We start from the raw sequence: 23,110 nt of genomic DNA, 5'->3' as shown, positions 1-23,110 counted from the left end.
AATTCAGTTTATTTTATATATACTGCAAAGAGAAATATTGAATACAAGCAGGATGAATGAATGAACTATGCTTTAAAGCCCTCTAGGTGCACATGAGCCAGATATATATACTGGACCTACGGTTTATAGTACTTATCAATAGTTCTGGCTCTAATTCAAATGTGGGTACTGTAAATAATAATAATAATAATGGTAGTCTTATATAGCGCCTAATACCATGTTTCTAAGCGCTTTACACACACAAATGATCCACAAAATATCCCAAGATAAATGCATTATACCTTCTACAATAAGAGCATCTCCATATGCAGGAACATCGTCTTTGAAGAACACATCGTTTCCACCAAGCTGCGTACCGATTGCAAAAGTGTATCTTTCAATTCCAGATTCAATGTCAACAAAACCTGCCCATGAGCATTCCAATTTCTTCTCACTAATATACTCCGGGCAAAATACCTAAAAATAAATAAAGAGAACTTTTAAAGTAACCTGAAAGAAAACTATTTTGACAAATATGTTTATGTAGGATAAATTGATATATGGTATTTAAAAATTATTTTACTTTAAAAGTTTAAAAGCTTATAATGCACTGTTGATTCATTATCTAAACCTATAAGTTTGGCGGTCTACAGGTATGAGCACCATTATAGTGATCTCGAGGTCATAGGTTTGAGTCTTTAGAATTACTTTAACATTTTTCAGGACAAAAAATCTGACTTACTGTTGATTATAAAATCAAATTATTTAAAGAGATATCAAAATATACATTTTTAATATAGCATAAAATGACTCACCTGGCCATCTCCTGGGGGAGTTATATCTACGACAACGCTACTTGAATACTGTTCAGTTCGTAATGTTGCAGTGTTTGTGACGAAGATATTCAGAATGTTTGAAGATCCTACAAATAATAATAAATAGAAATGTACATTGTATTCAATCAAATATTCTTCTAAACTGTACGGCAGTAACTTGCTAAGTGTGGTAACTTGTTAACTTATAAAATAATTGTAATATTACCTTTTCCAGTAGGCATTTGGAAAACGCTAGCAGTCGAAGTAACGTTAGCAATCTCAGTGCGTTGACAAATATCATCTCCTAGCGGGAAAGTTCCGAAGGAATACTCGACACTTAATAATTCACTTTCAGATTCCTCCATATGCCAAGTAGCTAAAAGTTCATCATTCGTTTTGGAATAGATGGTAAATTCAGGATCCAAAGTCTAAAAGGTAGAGAAGCTTTGCAAAATTGTGCACATAAAACTTCAGTTAAATACTTAGATTACACAAGCAAATAGTGGTGTTAGTAGTCAATGAGTGGTGCTTAACTGGATAAACCAAACCATAGCCTGTGCTCTCCAGAGGGAGGGCTTAGATACGAAAAATAAAAAGTTCCTAGAACACCCCTGGAACATAAACAGATCTATGTTCTTAACCACATTGGTACTTTATACTATAGTCATTCATAAGATAAAGCTATCAAGCATGAAAGTTTACCAAACTTTGAGGAAAATATATAATTTCTACATGGTACTATATACTTTCATATAGTTACATGAAGCCTGGTAAAACAGAAATAAATTTTGACAAGAAACAATAAATGTTTGAGCAGTAATACCTCAGTATCGTTTTCACCAGGAAGTCCAAAGGTAAGAGAATGGATTTTCGCAGGAGTTTGATCAACTATAACACCATCGGAAGATGTCTCTAGGACGTTGCCAGCACCAGTAATGGCTCGAACCGTTGCGTAATAAGTAACACCATAGTCTAGTGTGAGGGTAGTGTAACCATGTCCTGAACCTAGGAGACCTAGGCCAAAAACAAACACATCATGATCACTTCTTTCCTACTAATGAGTAGTAGGACTAAAACAGTGTCAGAAATAGTTTTAACTAGAGGGTACTCCGAGAGTACAAACCTCCGCCTACTGTAAAATTCCCCTACATAAAATTCCCCCCGAAAATGTTTTTTTTTACATTTTTTTTATTAGTTCTAAAGTGTAAATAGGCTAACTGCACAATACAAAGTTGTGGATGAGAGTTTGGTGTAATGGTTATGTATCCAGCCTACAGGGGTGAAAACATAACCTCCTTGGCAGAGGTAATAATCTATGTGCAAATTACCTGTTCCTGCCTTGTTTGGGTCTTCATAGAGGACAAGTCCAAAATCAGAAAATGGTTGAACATTATCCAAACGAGGTTCTGTACCAACTGCCCATTCAAATGACGTAAGGCCATCAAGTTGACTCTGAAGAAAAGAAAGTAAAAAGGAGATACAATTGCTGTCTGAACAGTTCAAACAATATTTCCATGTCTACATGGTTCATACAATATTTCTATGTCTACACGGTTCAAATAATATTTCAATGTCTACATGGTTCATACAATATTTCAATGTCTACATGGTTCATACAATATTTCTATGTCTACACGGTTCATACAATATTTCAATGTCTACATGGTTCATACAATATTTCCATGTCTACATGGTTCATACAATATTTCAATGTCTACATGGTTCATACAATATTTCAATGTCTACATGGTTCATACAATATTTCAATGTCTACATGGTTCAAACAATATTTCAATGTCTACACGGTTCAAATAATATTTCAATGTCTACATGGTTCATACAATATTTCTATGTCTACATGGTTCAAACAATATTTCAATGTCTACACGGTTCAAATAATATTTCAATGTCTACATGGTTCATACAATATTTCAATGTCTACATGGTTCATACAATATTTCAATGTCTACATGGTTCAAACAATATTTCAATGTCTACACGGTTCATACAATATTTCCATGTCTACATGGTTCAAACAATATTTCAATGTCTACATGGTTCATACAATATTTCAATGTCTACATGGTTCATACAATATTTCAATGTCTACATGGTTCAAACAATATTTCAATGTCTACACGGTTCAAACAATATTTCCATGTCTACATGGTTCATACAATATTTCTATGTCTACACGGTTCATACAATATTTCCATGTCTACATGGTTCATACAATATTTCTATGTCTACATGGTTCATACAATATTTCTATGTCTACACGGTTCATACAATATTTCCATGTCTACATGGTTCATACAATATTTCTATGTCTACACGGTTCATACAATATTTCTATGTCTACATGGTTCAAACAATATTTCAATGTCTACATGGTTCAAACAATATTTCCATGTCTACATGGTTCAAACAATATTTCTATGTCTACATGGTTCATACAATATTTCTATGACTACACGGTTCAAACAATATTTCAATGTCTACATGGTTCAAACAATATTTCTATGTCTACATGGTTCATACAATATTTCTATGTCTACACGGTTCAAACAATATTTCTATGTCTACACGGTTCAAACAATATTTCTATGTCTACACGGTTCAAACAATATTTCTATGTCTACACGGTTCAAACAATATTTCTATGTCTACACGGTTCAAACAATATTTCAATGTCTACACGGTTCAAACAATATTTCTATGTCTACACGGTTCAAACAATATTTCTATGTCTATACGGTTTATACACTGGTTATATATACAATCATGAATAATTTGTTAGGCCTACTTCAAATCCATGGAACATTACGAACAGTTCTGTCTTCTGCATCTGTGAGTCAATGTCATGAGCTTTGATTAATACACCATCAACAATTTTAGTTTCTGTTCCATCCCAAACCATTCCTGTAATATTGATTATAACATCATTACTGGTAATATATAAAATGCAATATATAGCATGCATTTATTCATTCATTCATCAGTCCAAAATTACTTCCATTTATTGTAATTTGCATATAAAACATACTTAGGAATTATGTTTGCTCCGAGTCTTAGATATTACAAAAACAGTTACAACGTGTCACTCTCGCACGGTATACTGACAAGCATTCAAGCATGTGATAGATAAAGTACGCCTACAGTATTCAGTACATTATTAAAACAAATTAAACTAATTTTTGTATCATCTGAGAGTTACTTGATAATTCTTCGCAAGTGTTCTCAATGTACTGAGTAACTTCAATTAAGTAAGAGTAGGGAAAAACACCTGACCAATTAACATTGCTCTCTGAGGCAATACTACTTTGACGTTCAACTAACCACAATAAAAGTTTTGGGAATAAATTCAACCTAATATTTGGTCATAAATACATTTTGTAAATATACAGAACCTTGTCAATTTTCTAAAATAAAATGAATTGATAAAGTATAATGCTTACCAATTTTGTCAGCTTTAACAACTCGTATAGGTGACGAAATAGCTGGCTCGCTGAAAGATCTCGCCCCGTTCTCTGCCTTGACGGTAAGGTAATAAACTGGCTGGCAGGAATCCAGGAATTCAAAATCTGAACATGTGCTTGAATCGGTGAGTGTAAGATTTAGCCCACTGATGTAAGCAGATTCATCTGGTCCCATACTTGTAAAATCCTGTACATCATTTGAACCTACAAAATAGTACATGACATTTTTCTAACAATTTGCAGTTATTAGAGAATTTGGTTTGACTACTTAAGAGATAAGTTCGTCCAGTTAAGCCTTTTAGACCGTTACAAACATTTGTAATTATTAGAGAATTTGGTTTAACTACAAAAGAGGGAATTAATTTGTCCAGTTAAGCCTTTTAGACCATTATTTGCAGTTATTAGAGAATTTGGTTTAACTACAAAAGAGGCAATTAGTTTGTCCAGTTAAGCCTTTTAGACCATTATTTGCAGTTATTAGAGAATTTGGTTTAACTACAAAAGAGGGAATTAGTTTGTCCAGTTAAGCCTTTTAGACCATTATTTGCAGTTATTAGAGAATTTGGTTTAACTACAAAAGAGGAAATTAGTTTGTCCAGTTAAGCCTTTTAGACCATTATTTGCAGTTATTAGAGAATTTGGTTTAACTACAAAAGAGGGAATTAGTTTGTCCAGTTAAGCTTTTTAGACCATTATTTGCAGTTATTAGAGAATTTGGTTTAACTACAAAAGAGGCAATTAGTTTGTCCAGTTAAGCCTTTTAGACCATTACATTAATTTGCAGTTATTAGAGAATTTGGTTTAACTACGAAAGAGAGAATTAGTTTGTCCAGTTAAGCCTTTTAGACCATTACAATAATTTGCAGTTATTAGAGAAATTGGCTTAACTACAAAGCAGTGAATTATTTTTTCCAGTTAAGCCTTTTAGACCATTACAATAATTTGCAGTTATTAGAGAAATTGGCTTAACTACAAAGCAGTGAATTATTTTTTCCAGTTAAGCCTTTTAGACCATTACAATAATTTGCAGTTATTAGTGAATTTGGGTTAACTACGAAAGAGAGAATTAGATTGTCCAGTTAAGCATTTAGACCATTACAATAATTTGCAGTTATTAGTGAATTTGGGTTAACTAGAGAGGTTTCGCAACGCTACGAATACGATAACGAAAACGAATACGTCACGCACATGTATTCGTTTTCGTAAGCCTGCAAAAATCGAGGGCGCCGTCGATCCAAAAAAAAAAAAATGTGACTGCGGTAAATTCGAAGCGCAGCAGGTACGTGTTGCTTGGCTGCCTAGGCCTAGCGTAACATCAAAGCGAGTGAGCACTTTAAAAACTGCTATTTATCAAAATCGACTTGTTATTTTAGAAAATTACTTTTAGTAAATTACTTTCAATAAATCTATAATTATATTATAATCATGAATCATTTCTGATTCAAATGCAAAATGTGGAAAATAATCAAAAACTATACTCGTTTTGTAGTTACGAATATGACTGGTGATATTCGTCAACACAAATACGCTTTACGAATATGAAATGGGGATCAGCTCAAAAGTTTCATAAATGTATGACGTATCCGTTTTCGTTATCGTATTCGTAGCGTTGCGAAACCTCCCTACTACGAAAGAGAGAATTAGTTTGTCCAGTTAAGCCTTTTAGACTGTTACAATAATTTGCAGTTATTAGAGAATTTGCTTTGACTACTGAAGTACGTCTAGTTAAGTTTTTAGACTGATGTTGTAAAGGTACTAAAGAGAGAACTACTGTACATTGTTAGACTGTTCATATGAGTTCTGGTAATCCCCAAAACAAAAGCCCCTATTTCAAAAATCAGAATAGTTAATCTATTCTGGTTACCTGGTTGAGTTCCTATCGCAGCCCAATACGATATAATACCACTCTCAGCGTCTACTGCTTCCCAGGTAGCTCTGATTCCTTCTGGATCACTTTGCCAAACATATCCAAATAAAAACTCTTCAGATTGTCCAGGATCCATGACACCAACCTTGATGCTGGACAGCTGAAATGTAATTGGATGAAAAACTTACACAACTAACAACTAACAAACTGACAACTAACAGACATTTTAGTCACCTAAAGTATTGAACCTTATTGTCAACATTGTTACATAACCCTGTATATGAATATTCATAGATATTCTTAAGGAATTTTAACTAAATGTAACAAAAAGCTTACCAAAGGTAGAGACGGATCTATGATGACACCATTGGTCTCATGTGGTGATGTCAAACCTGCGTTATTTACTCCTGAAATGCGGGTGTTGTACAGACCGCCCTCTTTCAATGACAGATCGTATTCTGTATGAGCGTCTTGGGTTTCAGGCACTTCTATAAATGCTGGGTGAGCATGAGGACCTGAAATAAAGTAAAATGTTACTTAAACGTCTAAAATAAGCACATATACATATTTTATAAAAACAATATGATCACGACGATTAAATTCATTTGAGGGGGTTACTCCAGTGTACCTTTACATCTTCTATCATTGTCGCACATGGAGACAGATGAATAAACTCTGTTTGGCTACAGCTGCAAGACACAAAGTGAACCTTTTGGAGGGAAGGAAATATGTCGTCCACACCTGTGGGCAATTCAGGCAAGTTAAGCTGCACGAAACAGGTTATTCCCGCCATATTTCAATTATATCACCATCCATAGCACTATTTGTTCAAAGTTAATTGGACATCTTGAAATCATTTCAACATCTCACTTACTTGGAAATATTTGGTGTGTGGTTCCTCCGTAGGTTTCAGAAACTGAGAATTTGTAGTGATTCATGTCAGACTCTGGGTCGTGGAATTTCCAGTTTGCTGATATCAATGTGTCATTCGACTGAGCAAAATAAACATATTATTACAATAAACAAAATCGTGCAAATAGTAAGAGTATTAAGCTTTATCTCTGGGAGTTTCAAAGTACTGCACCATGTTACAACTACTTCTTATTTCTCAACATGACTTGCATTAGTCTGCAGGGTACAGTAGTACTGGCAGAGAAACCTTGTCAACATTTAAAGTTTTATGGTGACAATTATCGGCCTATACTAAATGTTTATTAAACATGCAGACATTCGCATGCGAGTTTGTTCAAACATAATAATTTGATTCACAGCATCTACATAAAAACTATAAATCATAACTAACCTGAAATTCTATGTCTTCTCCTGGTGTACTTCCATCCCCAATAAATGTCATGATCGGTGGTGTAAGGTCAACTCTGAAACCATCTGACCTTTGCGTTACCGAGAGGCCAGCTTGGTTGACGACGTCTAGTTCGATGAACACGTCATCGCCATCTTTCAGGTGGAAGTGATGCCATTCAAAAAACGTAGCGTTCGGTCCAACAGATTCAGATTCATGGATGATTTCAAATTCTGCGAACTCCTCACTAAATTAAAAGTAATTAAAATGGTTACGGAGAAAAAATAATAACAAATAAAATAAAATGCTAATATATTCAAAGCATAGTCAACTTTTCCAATATCGGACAACCTTGGGCTAGTCTGGGTATCTAGTCTGGTATTCTGAAAACAGAGTTTGGGACCTTTTGGACCACACGAAAAGTCTGATTTTGTGACAATTTTGGTTTTCAGAGAGTCTGGTATTGGGAGAGTTGACTGTTCTGTATATACAAATGATTATTGTATAAGTGTACCTCAGAGTATGTCTGCCATATATAGTAACGATGACATCATCAATACCAGATTCAGGATCTGTGAAGTTATACCATTGGCCAGAGACTGTAGCAGGAGCAGACAAATACTGAAGGTCTTGATTGTCAGGTAAGAGACCATCAAGAAGGTGTCCCTCCACAGGTGGGGTCACATCAATCAAAACTGGTGACAGAAGAAATTATATTTAATTAGTATATATGGTCATGCCTTCCAGAAAATACCAACAATTTACAGACCACAAGATTAGCTTAACATTTTCTTTTTCTTAAATTCACTTAAAGATTGAAAATTATTGACAATGCAACTGTTTTATTCTATGTTCTCTGTTCACAATACTGTAAAAAATGTGATTAACTTATATAATACACAACAGTACCTCCATCAGATGAAACAGTTGTGTTGAGGTGCTTGTGTCCACCATTAAACGCTGCTAGAACCCCATAATACTTCACACCATATTGAAGATTCAGGCCAGAGAAACAGTACTTGTAGTCATGGCTTTTGAGAGAGATAAAGTCGACAACATCTGTTGATCCAGGAGATGATCCTAATCCCAACGAATAACCAGCAATCCCAGATTCTTCATCAGCAAAATCTAACCAGTTGGCACAGTACTGAACAAATAAATGCAATTTTCTTTAAATAAAACTCAGCCCTAACATCTAAATTGTGTTTTCTGTTCGCCCCAACCGAGATTCGAACCCGGACTTTCTGTTTGATATGCAGATGTTCTAACCATTAGACCATGAATCTATATCAAATTTATATATCACCGACAACAATCAGTAGATTGTCCCAAATCGCTTAAAATAAAAATTGAGACAGAAGAGAAACAATAAAAATCGCATGCATACCTTTGTCACATCATACTCATAATCACTGTCCACACCCAGGTCAAAGCCATCCATGAACTGACCTTGAACAGGAGAACTGAAGTCAACAATCAATGGTGAGTTAGCGTGGTCCACTAAACGAAGATCAACTGAAATCAGAAAGAAAAACAAATGAATAAAAATAAGAAATAATTGCACAGTTTTATACTCTTCAAACGAGGGAGATGTAAAATATTTATTCCACTTCTCCCTGCTTCAAACACAACCTTGAAATGATACTTAGTATTGGGAAACAATTTGTATATAAAGAACCTAAAAGCAGTCTTATAATAGTAATGGTTAATGAATATTACTTAGTTTGTATACAATTAAATTAGTAATTAAAAACAAATATATAAACAAATTACCGTTGTTTATGGCTCTTATCTGCATCCAGGCTGGCACACCGTCAATAAGTTTGCATGGAACTACAGAAGTGTTGTGGTCAAAGTATCTCTCCCATTCTTTGAGGTAAACATCATATTTACCCTCTCCTATCCCAATATCAACAGCATATATCTCTGAATTAGGGTCACTAAAAACAAAATAAATGTAAATATAATAATTATGGTCACTAATAACAAAATATAATAAAATCTCAGAATTAAGGTCACTAAAACATCTCAGAATTAAGGTCACTAAAAACAAAACAAATATCTTAGAATTTGGGTCACTTAAAATAAAACAAATATCTCAGAATTATGGTCACTAAAACAAAACAAATATCTCAAAATTAAGGTAATTTAAAACAAAACAAATATCTCTGAATTAGGGTCACTAAAAACAAAACAAATATCTCTGAATTAAGGTCACTAAAAACAAAACAAATATCTCTGAATTAGGGTCACTAAAAACAAAAAACAAATATATCTGAATTAGGGTCACTAAAAACAAAACAAATATATCTGAATTAGGGTCACTAAAAACAAAACAAATATCTCTGAATTAGGGTCACTAAAAACAAAACAAATATCTCTGAATTAAGGTCACTAAAAACAAAACAAATATCTCTGAATTAGGGTCACTAAAAACAAAACAAATATCTCTGAATTAGGGTCACTAAAAACAAAACAAATATCTCTGAATTAGGGTCACTAAAAACAAAACAAATATCTCTGAATTAAGGTCACTAAAAACAAAACAAATATCTCTGAATTAGGGTCACTAAAAACAAAACAAATATATCTGAATTATGGTCACTACAAACAAAACAAATATCTCTAAATTAAGGTCACTAAAAACAAAACAAATATCTCTGAATTAAGGTCACTAAAAACAAAACAAATATCTTAGAATTAGGATCATTAAAAACAAAAATAAATTGACATTTTTAATTGGGGTCAATAAAAACTAAATAAATTTAAATTTTAGAACTATGGTAAAACAAAATAAATTAAAAATTTTACCAATAGCGTCAGTAAAAAAAATATATGTAAATATCAGAAATAAAGGTAACTAAAAACAAAATAAATAAAAATTTCAGATTTTGGGTCACTAAAAATAAAATCATTTTAAATTTGAAAGTTAAGGTAAAACGCAAAATAAATTTTAATTGTAGAAATGAAGTCACAAAAATAAAACTAGATTTGAAACTCGTCACTTTGACAAGTTAGTTATCCGCACGACAAACGCCACGCGCACGTCATACGTTAGAATTTTGAACTGAAGAATATCATATACTGTTAGTGCTGAATTCTGTCAATTTTGTGTCATAGTATATACAGTGCAAACGGTATAATCTGTATACATGTTACATACAGTGTAGAATAGGTGAAATTACGGGACCCCCGTTTATTCTTATTTTTAACATGGCGACGGTATCAAAATGAAACACTAAGATAGCAATTTCGGAAATACATTATCTCAGCAACAACATGTTAACGTGTAGAAGAAATTTGAATACGTAAAATGTAGATGCGCGCTCTTTTAAATGTGATGAACTATGACGCAAAAGATGAAAATACAACTTTTTTTATTCAACTGGCCATATAATGACGTCACAACGTCGGATTGGAAAAATGTTTACATGAATTCGTATCTACAATCCAATAGCTTCCAGAAAACGGTTTAATCATGATTATAGCTTTTTATTCTGACGAGCTATAACCGATTGAAAGTTACTTCAAAGAAGAAAATAAGTGACCCAAGTTATTTAAATTTTTTCAACATGATGACGTCATAAAATTAAAATATTTTAACTCATACAAAAGATAGTTCATTTACCTACAAAATATCAAAATCGGGGTGAAAATGGAAAACGGATAAGTGAAGATGCGCTCATTTAAATGTGATACGCTATGACGAAAGATACAAAAATCCTATATTTTATATTCGCGTGGCCACACGATGACGTCACAATGTCCGGTTAGCCATATTAATGCATGATCCAATATCTACAACTCATCAACTTCTAGAATACGTAATAAAAATAACTTTTACCTTTTAGTTTAGAAACTACGACTGTTTAAAAAAAGGTATAATTTTGACAAATTTTTGAACTTTTTTATCAAAAACGCACGTAAGTTATCCAATTCAACGTGCCCGTATGACGTAATTTTAAGTAAAAAATGTTGAAAAGTTGGTAAAATTACTAGAAAAGGCTGAAAAAACATAAATCACGAGAAAAAAAATTGTTTTTAACGCTACGTGCGCACCGCGCGCGTAAAAATATGCGCGCGCGTGGGAATTTTTTACATGCTTAAAATGACATGAAACGCGTAGAAAATTGATTAGAAATTGATTTTTCGCATTTTAAAATTTTAAACGTGCGTGCGCGCGTAACTTTGTGTGAAACATGCCATTTTTTTTTTACAGTCAGTTAGCGCAAGATATAAATTAAACTCTTATTAAGTTTCAATTTAAAATGTTATATGGTTTTCGATTTATGTTAAATACGCGAAATTCGTTAAAACGTGCGTAAGTCATGTTGCGCAACTCTGACGTCATTCGCAATAGGAGGTGCACAATTTCACGTAAATGCCTACATGTTGACAAAGTTATCAAATGTTATGTTAACACGTTTTTGAGATACGCGAGACACAAAATTGAAACAAAGAAAGAATAACTAGACATGAAACTCGTCACTTTGATGAGTTAGTTATCCGCTTGACAAACGCCACGTGCACGTCATATGTTGGAATGTTGCACATAGAAAAAGATTATGGCATTATGACCTGAACTGAAGAATAGGATATGTTGTTAGTGCTTAATTCTGTCTATTTTGTGTCATAGTATATACATTTTAAAGTACACAGTACAATCTGTATACACGTAATTTAAATTTTTAGGCATGATGATGTCATAAAAATTAAATATTTTTAACTCATGCATAAGATAGTTGATTGACCTAGACAATATTAAAATCTCGGAGAAAAAGGAATACAGATAAGCGTGATGCGCTCCATTTAATGTGATGAGCAATATCAAAAGAGACAAAAATCATATATTTTACATTCGTGTGGCCATACGATGAGGTCACAATGTCCGGTTAGCCATATTGAATAATGATCCGATATCTACAACTCATCACCTTCCAGAATATGTAAGTAAAAAAAAGTTTACCTCGTAGTTTAGAATCTATGATTGTTTAAAAAAAGGCATAATTTTGACGAATTTTTGAATTTTTTCATTAAAAACACGCACAAATTGTACAATTCGACGTGCTCGTATGACGTAATTTTAAGTCTAAATTGTTTTAAAATTTGATAGAATTACTATAAAAGACTGGAAAAACATAATTCACGCAAAAAAAGATATTTTTAGCGCTCCATGCGTACCACGCGCGTAAAATTGTTCGCGCGCGTGGGAATTTTTGACATGCTCAAAATGTCATGATCAGCGTAGAAAATTGATTAGAAATTAATTTTGCGCATTTTAAATTTTAAATGCACGTGCGCGCGTAACTTCATGTAAAACATGCCATTTTTAGTGCACAAAAAGTTAGCGCAAGATATAAATTAAACTTTTGCTAAGTTTAAACTTAAATTGTTATATGGTTTTCAATCTATGTTAAATACGGGAAATTCATAAAATCACGCGCAAGTCACGTTACGCATTTCTGATGTCATTCACAATAGTAGGTGCACAACTTCATGTGAATGCCCATATGTTGACAAAGTTATGAAATGTTATGTTTACACATTTTTGATATAAGCGAGACACAAAAATAGAGGAGAAATACGCGTGCGCGCGTAACGTCTTGTAAAACATGGCATTTTTAATCCACAAAAAGTTTGCCCTTGATATGACTTAAATTTTCAAAGTGTCAAAACAAAATTACGCTTGGTTTTTAATCTATGATCAATCATAAAAAATCATAAAATCGCGCGTAAGTCACGTTGCGCAACTCTGACGTCATTCAAAAATAGGAGGTGCACAACTTCACGTAAATGCCCATATGTTGACAAAGTTATGAAATGTTATGTTTACAAGTTTTTGAGATACGTGAGACACAAAAATGGGGGAGAAAGAAATAAGAAAAAAAAAAAGTAACAGGACGATTACAAGGAGTTATCCGCTACTAAGCGGATAACTAATAAAGAAAAAAAAAAGATGATTTCATACAGTTACAAGGAGTTATCCGCTGAATGCGGATAACTAATAAATGTAAATATTATAATAGGGTCACAAAAAACAAATAAATTTAAATATAAGAATTAGAATCACAAAAAAAATGTACAGAATAAGGGGTCAATAAAAACAAAATAAGCAAAGGTTTTGTTAATATTAAAAAAAGAAATTTTAAAGATATATTGCCCCTCAAAAACATAAAAAATGAAGATAAATAAAAAATACTTTGAATTAAATAAAAAATGTTTTCACTAAAGACAAAATAAACAGTTAATTTCAACCAAAAACCTACTGACTTATTTTTTGCGTAACTTACAGTTTTTTTCAAATATAACACTACGTTAATAACTATTGTATGATATAAAAATGGCATATTTAACAAAAAACATTTAAAAAAAAATTTTTCAGGGGGAAATATATTTCTTAATAATTAATTTAAATATAAATTCTCTTAAAACAATGTTAATGATTTTATTTTTAAAACCTTTTTCATGCAGTTACATAATACACACCTTACATTATAAGACACCGATACTTCTTCCAACACCTCATTGTATTCAATGTCAAATATATCATTAACAAACGGAAACGTGTTGTCAATAACAAGAGGAATTGAATGGCAAACGGTCAAAGAGAGTGGACCGCCAAATTCAACTTTATTTAGTCCTCTTACTGTGATGTAATAATCATAATCTGAAATACAAATAATTAAGAAATACTAAAAAATTAATACAGTATTATTTATAGTTATTTCTTATCTATAAAAATATGAAATATTTCTCTAATAATAAATCTAATATTTTTCTACAAATTAGTATACTTTAGATATGAGAAAAAAGTTTTAATTGTTAATTTCCTCCTGTGCTTTTAATTATGTAAGATATAATTACAGGCAGTAAAAATAAATACAATATCTCTTAAATATCTATTAAACTTTATTTGGAAAATGTATGTAATAATTATTAGTAAATTCAATTTAACTTTATTGTCAAATTACAGCTATTATTTATTATATTTATTGTTAAATTTGCTTTCCTTCAGGCAACAATAACATTTACTGTATATCAAAAATAAATTTAAGATAATGATAATAATGATGACGATGACGATGACGATGACGATGACGATGACGATAACAATAACAATAACAATAATAATATTAATAATAATATAATAATAACAACAATAATAATATGGATTTATATAGCACACATACCACTCAAGAGTGCTCAGGGCGTGTTACCAAAAATGAAATTCCATTTTCAATATCATACAAATGTATGTAAAAAGTTATATAAATATATATACAGTATACAAGCTTCAATTCCTATAAAAATACAGATATGTACCAGGTAGCATGAGGCCATTGACCAGTCCAATATGCGTCCATTCTGATTCATCAAACAGGTGAGCATGAGGGTCATGATGATGATGTATGATGTCATCACAGGGGTAATGACCAATTGACCACGTGTACCCAAATATTCCTGTTTCATCGTCATGGATTCCATCCCAATTTGCTGAAATGGCAGTTAGACTTATTTAATAAATATTTCATAGATACCAAAGTTTTTAGGGATACTGAAATTACAGTACTATTTGAAAATATCATTTCATGACAACATATAAGGCAGCCGGGTATGAATTTTGCTCATTTCCAAAGATTTCTAATACTGACTTGTTTTATTAAGGCATACAAAGCACAAAAACAATACAAAATTCCTAACTATAACAATTAAGCCTTTGGGAGTACAGTTGCTTTTTAGTTTCCACATTAGTAGTAAAAACATCAGGTTCTTTTAACAATAATTTATGATTTTAGTAAAACATTGAATTTGGGGGACTTACATGCAATATACCTATTAGCTCTAGTCCATCTTTCATCTACAAGTGGTATATGGCCATTGAACACGGTCATTGAGCCTTTACCATCAATGATCGTCCTATAAGAGGCAAAAACACACATGTATTAATATCTTATCTGTAATGGTTTGTCACTGTGATTATACAGTAGGAATGCACTGTACAGCATAGTTAACAAGAGATCAAAGGGTTTATCTGTGGCTGTGACACAATCAGTCCAACACCCCTTAACAAACACCGCGCACCACAGAGAGTATGTAAATATGTAGTACAGTACTGTTGGTATTTGTCGCAGCCAGATGTAACATCAAAGGACTGTTACGAGTTCCTATCTTGGCAAGGCGAGCTCAACGTCCTGTTGTTAAACTGCTTACATGCTAAACAGCATTGTGATAGCTACCACTAACTACTCAAATTTATGCAAGAACAGTGTATACTTTTGTGACCCTTTTTTCGAGTTGATTTCATTTGGCACTTACATATAAACAATGTTAGAAATAAATAAGCATATAAAAGAGTTTACAAATTTTGTAGTGTTTAGTGCCACTTAAAAACATTACCGATTGTTTGATAGGAAGGTTTCCTCCACACATCTGCCTTCCCATTCTTCTGGCGTCAGCAGAATACAAGTTCCATGTGACATCACATCAAGCTGTTTATTTTGAATGAGACCTGGTTCTGGTGTGGTAAAGTCAGTCAGAATTGGAAGAGAAGTCAAGATGTTCTTGTAGCCTAATGAGTTGACTGCCTCTATGTTGAAGTAATGCAGGTTGTTGTGCTTCATGTCTAGCCCATTATGGGTATAGTCGGTGGCTAGGCCTAGCCCTAGGCGCTCATAGTGATAGAAATCGCCATACTATAATAATAAAAAAGAACATAAATAAGTCAGTATGCATATTATTCTTAGTATCGTTTCATTAAGCATAATTACACTATAATACACTCACAATTTTGAAATGTCAATCAAATGTTTTTAAATAATACAGGAGGTTTAAATTAAACACATACAATATGTTCCTACATGTATACTCTTTCAGGGAAGGCTTCTCACAATTATTTAAAAAAATACTACTGCCACCTTTGATTAAAAACAATGGAAATTGATAGAAGGCACAAAAAGAGAAAGTCAAATGGGCGAGCGGTTAAGGCAGGGGTGTTGTGTATTATACCTAAAGAGCCAACAATATCGGCATGGGTTTAAGGGGTGTCACGAAACCTACAGTAAGACCACGAAAGCTAAGACCCCCTAAGACCTAAGATCACGAAAGCTAAGACCCAAGACCAAAGATTACAAATATTTATCTTTCGCACCTGCCTTGTATTTTAACTCCCAACATTTATTCTGAATACCACACCTTAGAATTGGCACTTTCATGAAAAAGAATCACATAAAAAGTAACAAATACATTTTTAATAAATGAAACCTACTGTGTTTAAAATTATGTATGGATAAACAAGTATTGTTTTTAAGCTGTAGTATATCTTAGAATTTGTAATCTTAGGTCTTGGGTCTTAGCTTCCGTGATCTTAGGTCTTAGGGGGTCTTAGCTTTCGTGGTCTTATGTTTCGTGACACCCTGGGTTTAAGGTTGCCTCGCTCCTAGTTCTGGTGGTGGAAAAAGTATTTTTGGATAAGGATTATAAACTGTAGAGTCCAGTGTACACAGTTACAATCCGTGTGCACTTTAAAGAACCCATTTCATCATTCGAGACAAGTAGGGAGTTACCCTGGTGAACTGCTTTATAAAATAGTACATATATATAATATAAATCAGGCCTTGTCTTTTGAAAATCATAGGTGCTACAAATCGCACTCCTCAATACATTCAGGGGTGCTGTAGGTGTGCTGTTTGTATTTTCGTGTGTAGAAGTTTACCAAATTAAGGCGTGTTGTAAATCTCAAGGGCAGTTTAGGAGTGTGTTAGGTGAGTGAACACTCTCACTCGCCTTAAAGGCCAGGTGCGGGCAAAAAATTTCTATTGATCATACATTCCAATAATAATCTATCTATAGTTTCCTCTATGTTTCATAATTTTTGGGATTTTATTTGTGTTACACGAGCTTGTTGAAAATAAGCACTTTCATATCAGTGGGGGGATAGTTCAAATTACACAGTAAAATCTCTATTAGATGGTTCTCGAATACATAATAATTTCAGCGTTAAAAAACTGGCGATTTCATATGGAACGCCGTTTACGCAACATTTTGATGATATGAATTTTATGACGCGATGTGAATGAAATGCATCGATATGAATTGAATGGCGCGATATATGAATGAAATGTTTTGAATTGAATGCTTTCATTTCATTCAAAACATTTCATTCAAAACATATTTTATTCAAAAAATTCAATTCAAAGCATTTAATTCAAAACATTTCATTCATATATCGCGCCATTCAATTCATATTGATGCATTTCATTCACATATCGCGTCATAAAATTCATATCATCGAAATGTTGCGTAAACGGCGTTCCATAATTTCAAATGTACGTACCGCAGGACAATAATACATGTCGTTTACAGGAACGAATAAATAGACACTGTGATTTATGTACTCAACTAAAATTAGCACCCTGGGAATTACTTCCGAAACAGAAACTTGTCACAAAATGAGACCAATTGTTTAAGTCAAATTTAAACAAACTTAATTTTGTGTTTTGTATGTAACATTAGGGTTGAGGGATGGGGAAGAGGATGGGTGCAAAGAGAAAAAATTTTTAAATATATTCTTTATCCATTTAGTAACGAAATATTTTACAAATAATATACCACTAAACACAGTAAAACATTGCGATGTAATACTTTGTTGAAACTATCACCGTCCTAGTCGATTGTACATGTAACGATACATCACTATGACGTGTATATGTTTATATAATGTAAAACAATTTGTGAAAACCACCTCTATTCGGGGCAAACCATAAATTCGATTTAATCGTCAATAAATATTAAATTATCTAACTCAACTTAATTAGTAAGCCTAACGGTTTTCAATTGTTTCTTAGAGCCAATTCATACTAAAGTTGGTTCCTACCCTACCCACCAAAGTTGTTCTGCGTTTAGGGCATGTGATGCACCGTAGGAGGCCTATCCTCTACTGTCTTTACAACGCTACTCATGCCAGTGAGGGAAGGGTGATGATGTGGGTGGTTTAACTGCAATAATAAAGATTTGTACATAATATACGGCAACTGAAAACGCTAGCTCATTATCCGTTAAAAAAAATCTATATCCAACCTCTGCAGCACAGATTGAAAAAAAATGGATCAAATTTCTGTTATGAGTATACAGTACTTGCCTTTACGACGCCTGAGGGAATAGACACTTGTGGAACAGATATTGGAATGTTCCATTCATCGCAAATCAATACATTTGTATAATCGTATATTAAATCTATCAAAATAGTATTTTTTTAAGAAAATCGGCCTGTCTTCAACATTATAATGCTGTACTCTAGCTGTTCAACCAGTTTTCAGCTATTAAAAACAATTATCATAGGAGGAGATAGGAAAATGCGAAGCCTCCTCGCATTTTTGTGGCGGGTATTTTTCAAGATGGACATCCATTAGACAGTGTCAACAATCGGAAAACACCCCTATTTGGGGCAAATCGTTGAACCTAAATTCGTTTTAATCGTCAATAACTAATTATCTAACTTAATTTAATTAGTAAACAGGGTTACATCAGGTGGTTAAAATCAGTACCGAAAGTACGAACCAACTTATATACCATCGAGTAAAAATTCTAAAAGTAAGGCGCGATTTACCGAATTTTGCCCTTACGTAAATTTATATATAGATAGAGAGGCATTTTAAAAAGCTATGAAAAATAAATGGTGTGGTAAAAAATGTTATCAGATGACTAAATATAGGTAATATAACTTGAATATTACATTTCTGATATTTTTATTCAACTTCAGATTTTTATTTTCATGCTGTAGCAAAAATTATCCACCGTATATCCACCATCTTTTTTCACCGTCTAGCGAGTCACCAGACATGTTATTACATTAGGTTAACTACCTAACTACTAAAAAAAAGTCTTCCTGGTTTTTGTATTGTTGTATTTTTGTTTTGTATTTGACCATATTAAAGCTCAGGTACAGGCATGAATTTTAAATATAAAATTTGGTTAATTGTACATAAATCAAATATTTAACAGAAATCAAGACGAAAAAAACATGAATTTCCCTTAATATGGCCAAATACAAAATTTGGCAAAATTCTTCCATAAAAACCAGGAAGACTTTTTTTTAGTAGTTAGGTAGTTAACCTAATGTAATAACATGTCTGGTGACTCCCTAGAAGGTGAAAAAAGATGGTGGATATACGGTGGATAATTTTTGCTATAGCATGAAAATAAAAAGCTGAAGTTGAATAAAAATACCAGAAATGTAATATTCAAGTTATATTACCTATATTTAGTTATCTGATAAAATTTTTTACCACACCGTTTATTTTTCATAGCTTTTTAAAATGCCTCTCTATTTACAAAATTTGTGTACAAAAGAATAGAGATTTTACTGTGTAATTTGAACTATCCCCCCACTGATAAGAAAGTGCTTATTTTCAACAAGCTTGTGTAACACAAATAAAATCCCAAAAATTATGAAAACATAGGGGAAACTATAGATCGATAATTATTGGAATGTATGATCAATAGAAATTTTTTGCCCGCACCTGGCCTTTAAGGGAAATTCATGTTTTTTCGTCTCGATTTCTGTTACAAATATTTGATTTATGTATAATTAACCAAATATCATATTTAAAATGCATGCCTGTACCTGAGCTTTAAAAGACAAGGCCTGATAAACATATAATAGTGTCAGGAGGATTACTACCTATTACCTATCTGATACGATTGTGATTGATTTACTAGAAATATTAACTTACCTGATGCAGCACCACTCCATCACCTTCCAATTCTTCCAATAGTTCACATTTTCCATCTCTCATATCGTAATTAAAACTTCTGCATTTTGTGGTTGGCATTTTGAGACACTCTGCCGCACATGCATCTGGGTACTGCTTTGTGACGGAATCAACTGGAGGTGAAACCAGGCGACCAAGTTGGGGGATCGAGAAATACTCCAAATTTGGAAACTGGTTGGCTAAATTAAAATAATTAATTGAAAAAATAATCATTAATGTTATATACAATATTGTCTAACATAATCAACCTTTGGGTAACATAGGCTAAAATACATATTGTTTACCCATATTTTTATATATATATATAATATATTTTCATAATTCTTTTTGTTAAACTTCAATTTTAAATGTTTTATTTGAAAACTTTTCTCATATTGTATCGTATCATAGGTGTGTCTTATTTATTTTATTTTTGTAATTATTAGGTTCAAGCGCACTGTAAAATTTCAAAACCTATATCAAGACCATTAGAATCAAGATTAGTATAAAGTAAAACAAAACATGTTATTAATAATGATTAATAATAATAGTAATAGTTATGTATTTACCAGCATCAGCTTCAATCCATGTAACGTCAGGTTCATTCCAACCCACCAGTTGCTCTCCCCATTCTCCAGGACCAAATCCAACGGCCTCTTTCAAACTTGTAGTTTCCGAATCGTCAAACACCAACGTAGAACATCGAAGAATATCTGGACGACTTGTAGATAAAAACCCAGGGGTCAGTCGACCGGCAGGGAGAGTGACGTCATACGTATGAATGCTACAAGATGTTGTTGATACTAAACCTTCGTTATTTGTGACTTTAACGGTAAAATATAATGGTACTCCATCCGTCATGTCCTGTAATTAAATAATATAATACAAATGCATATACAGTACTCTTTGAATGTGAAATAATAAAAAACAGCAAGCGTCTATTGATGCATATGTTGATGGAAAAATTGGTAACTGCAAAATGTATCAAGTTGTAACCAGGTTTGCATAGTGTGAATACAATTTTATACACTGATGAGAAGCCTGTTTTTATTCCAAGTTCTTACTGCGCGCGTTCATGTATTGCCCTGGTATTAAACTGATCAATCAATAGCGTGCAACTATGCTTTCCTTCCGAGATTTCTCAAGGTTTGCATATGCATGTATGAAAAAACAAGTAATAAATCGGGAGATCAAACCTGGTTACAAGTTTTAACGATTTATGCAGATGTGAAAAGGTAGTAGTGTTGTTCTTATAGTCATCCAGTCAATAGTCACTCTTCTCTGATCATTTTAACTGAAAATCATCAAACTAAAAATTATCTTAAAAAATAATCTTACTATATTTGCAGTTGTTACAGTGCTTCCAAGCTCCATATCTGACACGACATCATTTCCTCCCGGTACCGTTCCAATATCCAACGTGTAAACCAGTTCACTCCGACTGTCGTGTGCAAGGAACACCAGTTCAAATGCAGGATCAGTGTGGTCACGACCAATAACTTGCTTCACAACACAGCCTGTAGATTCTGCAGCTTCAGTTGCTATTGCTGCACTTTCAGGTTTTTTGACAAAAAACTTTTAAAGCAATAAGAAAATTGATTTTATAAAGCAGTATTAAAACCATCAAAAGAATAATAATTAAGCAACGTTACTCATTATTTAACAGATACATTTAGATAATTAAGCCAAAAAAAAAAATAATAATTAATTAATTTTGAAAAATTTCTTTATTTAGGGTGGGTTCATACACTTTTTCAATAGTTTATTTTTCAATAAGGCCATAAAAATAATTACACTAAGGTATCAAAATTCTAATGCAAAACAAAAATTATACAAATTAATATTTAAAGCAACTTAATTATTAAGATTACAGTTGGAAGTATTTTATTTTTGTGTTTTAATTGATAAGTAAAAGTAGGTATTAGTAGTAGTAGGTATTAGTAGTACTGTAATAGTAGGTATTAGTAGTAGTAGGTACTAGTAGTAGGTAGCAGTAGTAAGCAGCAGCAGCAAGCAGCAGCAGCAGTAGTAGGTATTCTGTACATTTCTAAGACTTGTACCTTATCAAAACTTGGCTCAATTCCAGTAGTATCAAAAAAATTGTTATAATAAAGATTTTGATTTTTGTATGGAGTGTAAAACTCCCAGCCATTATTCCTCCAAATTGTTACTCGCAACTTCCATATCCCTACTTGAATTATAGTATGTAGCTCCTGCACTGCAGGTGCAAGCTCAACATCGACAGTAACACTGGAGTGATAAAAAACATGTATTAGTACTTAAATTGTTAAAAATGTGTTCTCTCAGTACAGTTTTTTTTGCTATTTGTGCAATTGCTACAATTTTGTAATTATGTATTGAAGTATTGTACAATGTTTTGTTTCTTTAGTATTTACGAATTGTATTTCTTGTCTGTGTTACCTGATTTACAAAATTAACTTGTATAGCAAAACTAGTTGAAAAATGCAGAGTGTTTAATATAGTACATGACAAATTACAAATCAATTGTATTTAAATATATCTTATGTTATTGTTTACTACCTTAGAGTTGGTATCTTGAATAATCTCATATTAACTCTGGTTTGCAAATAAACTGACACTATTTCTCCATTTGCTTCTAGTCCAGCATACATTAATATTCCAACTGTTAACCTGCCAACAACTCTTGACTCACCCCTAACGTAAAGTTCAGCCTATGATATACAGCAAAAACAACAAAAAAAACAAAAATTGAATTAGATTAATTAACACAGGACCAATTAATCTAAAATGTAATGCAACATTCAAAACATGATGACCTAAAAGTCTCCAAACCGCAACTATTATTAAAATGACACACGCATAAATTATTTTTTTTTTTTTTTTTTTTTTTTTTTTACATTCAAAATATTACAATATATATAAAATCAATAATAATTAAC

The 23,110-nt window shown here is 32.5% G+C and overlaps 3 protein-coding genes across 3 annotated transcripts in view; all 3 read right to left on the bottom strand.

Annotated features, from left to right (window-relative positions):
- Positions 1-8,175, bottom strand: part of LOC144850530 (uncharacterized) — a 29,713-nt gene extending 21,538 nt beyond the window's left edge. The window contains exons 1-12 of the mRNA XM_078707817.1: positions 7,955-8,175; positions 7,444-7,687; positions 7,015-7,132; positions 6,477-6,655; positions 6,060-6,300; positions 4,253-4,477; positions 3,622-3,716; positions 2,123-2,246; positions 1,618-1,808; positions 1,021-1,222; positions 795-901; positions 282-456 (exon numbers count right to left, since the gene is read on the bottom strand). Of these exons, the coding sequence (XP_078563943.1) occupies positions 282-456; positions 795-901; positions 1,021-1,222; positions 1,618-1,808; positions 2,123-2,246; positions 3,622-3,716; positions 4,253-4,477; positions 6,060-6,300; positions 6,477-6,655; positions 7,015-7,132; positions 7,444-7,494 (1,708 nt within the window). The 5' untranslated portion in view covers positions 7,495-7,687; positions 7,955-8,175. The remainder of the gene's footprint in view (positions 1-281; positions 457-794; positions 902-1,020; positions 1,223-1,617; positions 1,809-2,122; positions 2,247-3,621; positions 3,717-4,252; positions 4,478-6,059; positions 6,301-6,476; positions 6,656-7,014; positions 7,133-7,443; positions 7,688-7,954) is intronic.
- A 146-nt stretch (positions 8,176-8,321) lies between these two features.
- On the bottom strand, positions 8,322-14,788 carry LOC144849838 (uncharacterized). The gene is made up of 5 exons (XM_078706918.1): positions 14,764-14,788; positions 13,927-14,107; positions 9,214-9,380; positions 8,828-8,955; positions 8,322-8,587 (listed from the first exon to the last, which is right to left on the bottom strand). The coding sequence occupies exons 1-5, from the start codon at positions 14,771-14,773 to the stop codon at positions 8,324-8,326; spliced, it is 750 nt and encodes a 249-aa protein (XP_078563044.1). The 5' UTR covers positions 14,774-14,788; the 3' UTR covers positions 8,322-8,323.
- Positions 14,789-15,224: 436 nt separating this feature from the next.
- Positions 15,225-22,234, bottom strand: LOC144850529 (uncharacterized). The gene is made up of 6 exons (XM_078707816.1): positions 22,205-22,234; positions 21,528-21,764; positions 20,759-21,053; positions 20,172-20,389; positions 15,838-16,133; positions 15,225-15,357 (listed from the first exon to the last, which is right to left on the bottom strand). The coding sequence occupies exons 1-6, from the start codon at positions 22,232-22,234 to the stop codon at positions 15,225-15,227; spliced, it is 1,209 nt and encodes a 402-aa protein (XP_078563942.1).
- Between the last annotated feature and the right edge of the window lie 876 nt (positions 22,235-23,110).

Source organism: Antedon bifida, chromosome 8 (assembly GCF_963402885.1).
Source record: "Antedon bifida chromosome 8, ecAntBifi1.1, whole genome shotgun sequence".
Lineage (NCBI taxonomy): Eukaryota > Metazoa > Echinodermata > Crinoidea > Comatulida > Antedonidae > Antedon > Antedon bifida.
This window is presented reverse-complemented; position numbering and strand designations above follow the sequence as displayed.

Coding starts and splice junctions, on each gene's coding strand:
- LOC144849838 (XM_078706918.1), bottom strand. Junction 8,956..9,213: donor GATAAGAGCCATAAACAACG/GTAATTTGTTTA, acceptor TTCTGATTTCAG/TTGATCTTCGTTTAGTGGAC. Junction 8,588..8,827: donor ATGAGTATGATGTGACAAAG/GTATGCATGCGA, acceptor TTATTTGTTCAG/TACTGTGCCAACTGGTTAGA.
- LOC144850529 (XM_078707816.1), bottom strand. CDS start 22,234: ATGTACAGAATACCTACTACTGCTGCTGCT. Junction 21,054..21,527: donor CTGTAACAACTGCAAATATA/GTAAGATTATTT, acceptor ATTTAATTACAG/GACATGACGGATGGAGTACC. Junction 15,358..15,837: donor ACCTTCCTATCAAACAATCG/GTAATGTTTTTA, acceptor TGCCTCTTATAG/GACGATCATTGATGGTAAAG.